The 8,727-nt window shown below is 35.0% G+C and overlaps 2 protein-coding genes across 2 annotated transcripts; both read right to left on the reverse strand.

Moving 5' to 3' along the window:
* Positions 1 to 1,460, reverse strand: LOC102581660 (dCTP pyrophosphatase 1-like). Its single transcript, XM_006354706.2, has 2 exons — positions 1,159 to 1,460; positions 1 to 450 (listed from the first exon to the last, which is right to left on the reverse strand). Exons 1-2 carry the CDS (start codon positions 1,312 to 1,314, stop codon positions 223 to 225), a joined length of 384 nt encoding a protein of 127 aa, XP_006354768.1. The 5' UTR covers positions 1,315 to 1,460; the 3' UTR covers positions 1 to 222.
* A 2,659-nt stretch (positions 1,461 to 4,119) lies between these two features.
* Positions 4,120 to 8,091, reverse strand: LOC102581992 (probable LRR receptor-like serine/threonine-protein kinase At1g74360). Its single transcript, XM_006354707.2, has 2 exons — positions 7,856 to 8,091; positions 4,120 to 7,585 (listed from the first exon to the last, which is right to left on the reverse strand). The coding sequence occupies exons 1-2, from the start codon at positions 7,920 to 7,922 to the stop codon at positions 4,332 to 4,334; spliced, it is 3,321 nt and encodes a 1,106-aa protein (XP_006354769.1). The 5' UTR covers positions 7,923 to 8,091; the 3' UTR covers positions 4,120 to 4,331.
* Positions 8,092 to 8,727: the final 636 nt, after the last annotated feature.

An 8,727-nucleotide genomic window follows, 5' to 3' on the forward strand; every position in this document is an offset into this window, starting at 1 on the left:
TTGAACTCGATGGCTACCACAAAACTCTCATACATTACCATAGATAACATGTCTTACTTTCTATATCAGACATACATGTAGCTATATTTTAGGGGGACCTAATGGCTAATGGTATAAAATATTTCTTACATAATTAACTGCTTAAACATATATAACTTAAAAGTTCAAAAAAAGGACACACCCTGACAAGAAGATAGCACTAGCTAGCTTAATTTGTGATAATTAAGTAGGTTTAGTAACAGGGTATTTTTGAGCATTTTTGACAATCTTAGTAAGTGCTGCTTGACCTAAATCAAGTCCACAAACATCAGCTAGCTGAACCAAATAGAGTAAAACATCAGAAAGTTCTTCTTCCAAATGTTCCTTATCATCTGATGTCCAGTTAGGTAAACCCCTTGCAACTTCACCCTTCCACTGAAATATCTCTGATAGCTCTCCCACTTCTCCAACCTGTTCAACAAATTTTTTTAAAAAACAAATGACTAAGGTATACTGTTGATGGGTGTGCGAACAAAGTCACATACTGTTTATATTCTATTTGGTCTAAAACAGACAATATCTTATATGTTTGGCCTAAAACGAATAATATCATACCACATGTTACTAAAGAATATGCTTACATTGTTTTACTTCAACAAGTACATATATATGTACTATATTTTTCAATGTAGAGTGAGTTTTGTGGGTTCAAATAATGTTTTTTGCTCAAACTATATATACGTAAACTAAAGCAGATAAAGTCATATTATATTTACGCGGTCAATCAAACATAGTATTTAGACGATGACCATAAATATATATATATGTGAAAAATCACTAAAAATGTCAACAAACATACTTTCTCTGTTTCAATTTATTTGTCTAGTTTTAACTTAATACGAAATTTAACAAAATATAAAAAACTTTTGATTCTTTTGGTCTTAAACTAAAATACGTAGAACGTACCAAAATATCCTTTAATCTTGTAGTTTTAGGCATGTCACGTGAAAAGTTGAAATTAATGAATTACAAAAAAAGCAAAAAGACATTTTTTGAAACAGACTAAAAAGAAACCTGCAACAACAGATGTATATGTATATAGGCAAAATAATTTTTAAAAATTGTGTATTTATAATAAGATCACACTCGTTCTGAACGATGATAAATAAGGTGGCTTACCAAAGCTAGGAGAAGGTTTCTAGGACTGTGATACTGATCCCAACCTCTAACTCTAGAAAATTCAACAAGCCTCTCTCTAAGCTCCTGAAGAGAGACATCCTTCATCACTTTTCTACCATATTGATCATGAGAATTATTATTATTATTATTCTCCATTATATTTCTTCTCTCTTAATTAGTTATAAGTATCACTCTGGCTACTTACCTCACTATTTATAGACAAACATCTATTGGTAGTTTGGTATGTATGGTCCTTTAATTTTCTTCAAATTGGTGGTGGGGTTATAGAAGTCAGAAGATGGCAATTGAAGCTGAGTTTGCTGCCATCATATGTTAAAATTACTATTTAGTTAGTGGAGGGGCCTTCTTTCTATACAGTTTTCACGTGAACATGTTTCTATGTTCTTTCTATGACTTGATATCACTCACTCTCTATATGTATCTGTACAAGCGGATTCAAAATTTAAATTTTATGAGGTTTATATTATAGGATAATGTCTTCAATTAAATTATTATAAATTTAATATACATATTTAGTAAAAGAAATAATTAATAGATAATGATCAAACATATATTTGAACGTTTTCCTTTGTTGCATTTATGTGGCATTATTCAGATATCGAGAGTTGAATGGTTTAATTTTGAAATAAAATTTATATATTTGAAAACTAAGTAAAAAGTATTATAAGTCACAAGAATTGATAATTCAAGATATTTAAAAAATATATGAAAAAGTTGTGGTTAAAGAAAGACTTATTTAAATCTTGTGATTCGAAAGGTTTCACAAAAATTGAGATAATGAAAGTATTATCTTTTTTGCGACTTTCACACTCTAACTATTAGTTGTTCCATTTTCCTATTTGAATTATCACAATTTATATATTAAAATACATATAATTCAATTCAGATAAAAATGGAAAAAGAATTATAGTTGACTAACTAGGTTAAAGGTGTACTGTGAACGTGTGATACAATGATTCAGGTAAAGAAAAAGGAAATGGAAAAATCGCCACAAAATTTGGCCAATGATATTTTATCTATGTTATTTTACCTTTTAAAATATTTTTACCCTTTTAGTTTTAATACTTTTTAACTAAAAAATATAGAAATCATCAGTTTATTTTAAAATAAAAAAAATATTATAATTTTTTAAATTTTCTGGTCATTTATCACTTCCCAAAGGAAATTATCAAAAGTATAGAACTAAAATGATTGTTTTCTAGAAACTCACAACTCAAAGTGGGATTTAAACTTCTCTCCTTAACTAGCGCTTTAATTTTATATCTAAATAGAATGACAAAGTGACGGATCATGACATTACACCCTGCTCCGGCCTCATTTTTTTGCTGGGTATATAGGTTTTCCACTGGTATATTAATGGGACAATTCCTTTTTCCACGTCATACCTCTATCAAATCTCACCTATACTTGCTTTTTCTTTGTGTTAGCCAACTTGGATTTAATCTCCTTCAACCAAAGGTGGTGAATTTAATTTGGTAACTTTCTTGTTTTTTTTTGTATTGTTTTGATGTTACATGATATATTATCATCAGCTTTTTCTTTTTTTACTTTTTGATGATAGTGGAATCTAGTAGACAAACACATATGTCATAACTAACTCAAAGCAAGAACCCCATATGCCCTACTTGAATCGTAAATTTCGGATTATACGGCTTTGATACGGACAATATTAATTTTTTACTCAAAATAAATCCACATAAGGCTCGAGTTGAAAGATCGATTTAACTTATATATACCGTTATCAACGGTGCAAAATAAATTTTAGTTACAAGTCGTAGTTGATTTGATAGTAACTTTTTTTTTCTTTTGAAACATTTTGCTTTTTAAACTAGCTACACTAGATTGAGAATCTATCTTATGCTTCAAATTTGTTACGGCATTTGTTTCTTTTACTTAGGTTATCTACGTATCTTTACTGTATTTGTAGTCGGTACCTTTCCTTTCAACAATATTTTTCACCAAAACTTTTTACCTTTTTCATCTGTCGGGAACAACCTCTCTATCTTACACTAGGTAGGGGTAAGATGTGTGTATACTCATTCTCTCTAGAGACTAGACACCACTTGTGTGTTATAAACTAAATTGAGAATGATGTTGCAGAAACCAGGCTTATTGTTGTGCCAGCATGTTTATCTTTCTTCTATAACATATTTGTCTCCTATCTGTGGGTCAGAGGATCTTTATAGGATGAGATAAGATCTCAAGTTTAGCCTATAGGAGGTTAATTGTATTTTGTTTTTTTATACTGTACACATATGTAATGAAGTTACTACTTTTCAACAGAGCCATTATACTTTGAAAGAATGTGGAGCAGCTTTCAGATAATGATCTTGTTAAATAAATGCCTAAAACATACTTAAAAAATGAAGCAAATTGGTAATGATCATAGGTGACCTCTAGATTAATGGGGGTATACATGGTTATGTTTAGCCCAAAGACATTCTTAACATGGTAGGATACTGGTAGTTTTCATCCAACCTCGCAATGTTTTTCTTAAAAGGTCTCACACCATTAAGAGTTTCACTAAACGTTATCTGTAGTTTCTTTTTCTTAAGCAGATAGACAAGAATTTGTACTCTTCTATTAGCAGTGTTTATACATCAGAGAGTGACTTAAAATTTTGAGCCTTAACTTGAAATCAGTATGATGCTTGAGTGCATATCCACATTATTCCCACGGATGATGAAGCTAGCCTGATATGAAAATGAGTATTGTGGCGTTGACAATTGGTGGTGTGTTGATGTAGTGGAAGTATACTAAAATTTTCCATCAGATGTGGTCCAGAAGTTGAAATTTGGAGACACTCCTGTTTGTAGTTGCTATTGCACAGTCCCTGGTAGAGGAATCTTGTTTGAAATAGAGACTTTGAATTGCACCAGACAAATAATGTACCTGATAAGGGGAACAATCTTGCCACCTACTGTAGTGTAACTTTGTAGGTGGGTCAAATATTTGTGTGCTTCAATTTCATAGCAAAAATTGATATCCTTGAGAACATTTTGTGATCCAAACAAACAAAATTGACTTACATTTTCCTAGACTAACAAATGTGAAAAAAGAAAAACTGTTTTACAAGAAGAATCTGCTAGGTATGTTACACATCTTGTAAAGAAACTATTGACGTTTTTATCTCTGGGTTCCAAGAAAGTCTATCATAATAATGGAGAAGTGCTACGACTTGATCCAAAGCTACGGCTGGATCCCTTTTGGCTGCTAGGAATACTAATCAACATATCTAATACCTGCTTCATGTTAGGCCGGTCATGAGGCGTCTCAGCTGTGCACCTTATCCCAATCCTAAGCAACTCATACATTTCCTCTGCTCCCTCTACTAGGCCAGGTACCAATAGAGCAACTGGTATAATGGCTCTGGTGAACCCTTTCCTTCTGTCTCCCATGACCCTTGTCGCCCATTCAACTAGACATTCTTCACCCCCATCTATAGCATGTCTCCCAGTTGCTAGCTCCATTGCTAGCACCCCATAGCTGTAGACATCACCTTTTGTAGTGGCCTGCATTATCTGCCCATATTCTGGTGCAACATAACCAATAGTCCCTGCCACCATTGTGCTAACATGAGTATGTTCAGAAATCATGACCCTAGAAAGGCCAAAGTCGGTGACTTTTGCTCTTCCGTCCTTGTCAAGAAGCACGTTGCTAGCTTTGACATCTCTGTGGACAATGCAAGGATAGCAATCATGGTGCAAGTAGACTAAAGCACGTGCTACATCGATTGCTGCTTGAATTCTGCTCTTCCATGCAAACCTTGTTCTATCTGTAATGAAGTCCTCTAAGGTACCACCTTCCATGTACTCATAGACTAGAAGTTTCTCTGATCCATCAAGGCACCACCCATAAAGAGTTACAAGGTTGGGATGAGGCCAACCGGAGCCATTCCCACTGAGCCCCTCCATTTCAGCTCTGAACTCTCTTTCTCCTTCGATTCCCTCCCTCTGTAGCTTCTTCACTGCTACTTCCCTTCCATCAGGCAAGACTCCACGATAGACTATCCCAAATCCTCCCCTCCCGATAATTCTATCATTCGAGAAGTTCCATGTGGCCTTCAGTATATCAGAATGTGTGAAGCTTGTTCTGTCCAAACGGATAACCTTAACATCATCAGAACCCCGTGATGAGGATGCACACAACCGTGAGGAGGATGCATTAGTACTTGATGGAGAATCATGTCTGCCCTCTGTATCCTCCAGTAAGATTCCTGGGGAACCCCTTGGCACTTTGATAAGGAGGCAGACAAGGAGTGACATGACTCCACAGACTAGGAAAGCTAGTACCAGAACCACAATTACCAAAAGTGCACCCACCTTTTTGGGCTTTTTGTGATTGTCATTCTTGTTTCGTTCTGTGTTGTTGTTAGAGTTATGCATGAAGGATGGAAGACGCAACAACGGATTACCAAGAAATGATGACTTATCAAATGTAAGCAGTTGCCCGATTTCTGGTACAGCTCCATAGATGTATGGGTTGTAAGAGATGTTGAACTTGCTCAAATCATGCAAGTTACTAAAGCTAACTGGGAATGGACCAGAAAAATTGTTAAATGAAAGGTCAAGGTTTAGCAAGCACTTAAGATGGCCAATCTGCTTTGGGATTTCACCAGAAAATTTATTCTGTGAAACATTAAGGACTACTAGGTGCGCTTGTCCAATCTCTGAAGGGAGCCTTCCAGAAAATTCATTTGCACCCAAATGCATCATACTCATTTTCTTCATGTTGCCAATCTCAGGAGGGATCTCACCAGACAATTTGTTATCACTAAGTTGAATATAGCCCGGTACCTGATTCTTTCGGACATTACTACCAGGTTCACAGAGTGGCATTAAACCATCTCCCATAAACAACTTATCCCCCAGGATTCTACAACTCTTCCCTGTCAATAGAGGATATATAAAGCTAAATGGAGGGTAGTCAGCTGGTATCCACCTCCTCATGGCAAAACAATCCCCTGGGCTAGCAGTGAGCTTCTCCTTTCCCCTATTCAACAAAAAAGTAGGCATTGGATCTGCACCAATACTTGCTAATTGAGGAGGAATTGGACCAGTAAGTTGATTATTCGCGAGATTCAACCATAACAAGCTGCTGCAGTTCCCCAACTCTGATGGGATTTCACCACTCAATGAATTGTTTGCAAGCATCAACCACAGTAGTGGCCTTAGCTTCCCGAAACTTGGTGGTATTGAACCATTGATCCTATTAGAGGAAAGATCAACAGCCTGAAGTGCAGTAAGATCTCCATATTCTAAAGGTATATTGCCACTAAACTGATTGTGGGCAAGAATCAAAAACTCCAAACCTTTCATCTCAGAAATTTCAACTGGTAATGGACCAGAGAAGTGGTTATCACTCAAGTCCAACCGCGAAAGGTTCACCAAGTTTGGAATTCCTGATGACACTATGCCTCCAATATATGAGTTTCCGTGCAGCATGAGAAATCTTACCTGTGTCAATTTCCCGAAAATTTCTTGTATTTCTCCTCCAAAGTTGTTTCTACTTAGGTCCAGAAATACCAATTTGTTTAGACCTGATAGAGTGTCTGGAATATCACTTGAAAAGTTGTTACTTCCCAAGCAAAGTTCTTTAAGACTCTGTACTGATCCAATCTCTCTAGGGATTGACCCTGAAAAGCTATTTCCCCACAAATTCAACTCTACTAATCGTTTACAGTTCGCAATAGACGTAGGCAATTCACCAAAGAACATATTTTCTGATAAGTCCAAACCTTGCAAAGAGCAGTTTTGAGTGAAAATCCAGGAAGGCAGAGAGCCACTTAAGTTGTTATGAGATGCTGAAAACATATTCAGCATATCAAGCCCGAACGACAGATTCCCTGTCAAATAATTGTAGCTCAGATCAAGATACTTCAGTTTCTTGCAGTGAGAAAATTCAAATCCACTCCCACTAGTGAAATTGTTGTTAGAAATATTTGCAACAGCTAAGTTGTCACAAATCTCAGGGATCATTAGCCCGTGGATCCTGTTCATCGTCAAATCAAGAACTTCCAGCTTGTTCAGGCCTGTCAAGTTGAGCTCACCAACAATGATATTGTGTGACAAGTTCAAGAACTTCAGATTTCTACACCAGCCTAAGTCTGATGGAATGGACTCTGAAAATGTGTTCTTGGACAGGTCAAGAGAGTTCAATTCTGTCATGGCTGAGAAGTTATTAAACAATTTCCCAGCCAGATTACTTTCCGAGAGATCGATTCCAGTGACACGATTGATAGAGGTACTGCATGATATTCCAGGCCATCTACATGGTGACAAATCTGTAGGATTCCAATGGTTATATTTGAATCCTTTGTCAACAGGATTTTGTTCCTTAAGAAATGACTTCAAGTTCAGCAGCATCTGCTTGTCTGTCTCAATTGAGTCTCCACAAACAAGCCTACCTATATAATATTTTGCATAAACTAATCATGCTACAATAAATACAAGTCAATTCTCCCAAAAACAAAACAGAACAACATTTAATGCTTGGTGTTGGAGTAACACAAACAAGACTGGTCCTATGATTTTGCTAAGTAAAAAAAAACATTAGTCTTGCTGCAATAAATGTTGTTTAAAAAATTGATTCTTTTTAATTATGTACAAAATGAGACTCTAATACTAAACTTGATCAAATTAAAGCTATCAAATATGACATGAGGATATATACATACCTGTTATGAGAATGAAGAAATTGAGTAATACAATGAGAAGAAGAACATGAGATTCCACTTCAGACATGATAATTAGTGTGTCACTTAATTACAATCTTGTTTTCCTCCACTAGACAATTTATTTCTTAATTCTTTGTGTTTACTGTGAGGATTATCAATGCAAAAGAAGAAGGGGGTTGGTTCTTTAATTTAGGAACAGTATCAAATGTGAGGAATAATCATAGGAAAATGCAGATGGACTCGAAACAAAATTGGAACACATGCACGTATAATAGTAAATTATTTTAAAAATTAGTTATGGCCCATTAGTAGTTTAATTTTGACTAAATTGACTCTTATGTGTTATTAAAAAATCAAAAGCTTGTTTGTTTAGTTCCAATATAATATAATATAATGTCATAATTGGAATAATAATGTTGTTTAAGACAAGTTTGGTAGTGTCAAGTGTGTGGGGGCAAATTGGCTAAACAAGCCGCCCAACTTGACCTTAATTTACATGGCTAGTAGTAAGAGAACTCTTTTTATTGGTGTGTGTTTTTTATTACTAGTTCTAGAACTCAATATTGACCATTTTTTACCTCTTTCCTCGATACTCGATAAATACTTATTTGCGATATTTATATCAAATCATATAAATTTGTACTATAATTAATTATAAATATAATAAGGTGGTCTTTCAAGATTTTCCAATTACAGTGAATCAGTGATCATTGGGTTGTACTCTTAATTTGGGACTTCATCATGTATACTCATCTTTCTTCTCCTATGAGTTCGTAACTTTAATTAGTTGAGCCAGGGCTTTGTTATGCATAGCAAACCAATAACTAGAAGAAGAACATGCGTCTAGATATTATATTATATTATTTAATATA

This window comes from Solanum tuberosum, unplaced genomic scaffold (genome assembly GCF_000226075.1).
Source record: "Solanum tuberosum cultivar DM 1-3 516 R44 unplaced genomic scaffold, SolTub_3.0 scf00180, whole genome shotgun sequence".
Taxonomy (NCBI): domain Eukaryota; kingdom Viridiplantae; phylum Streptophyta; class Magnoliopsida; order Solanales; family Solanaceae; genus Solanum; species Solanum tuberosum.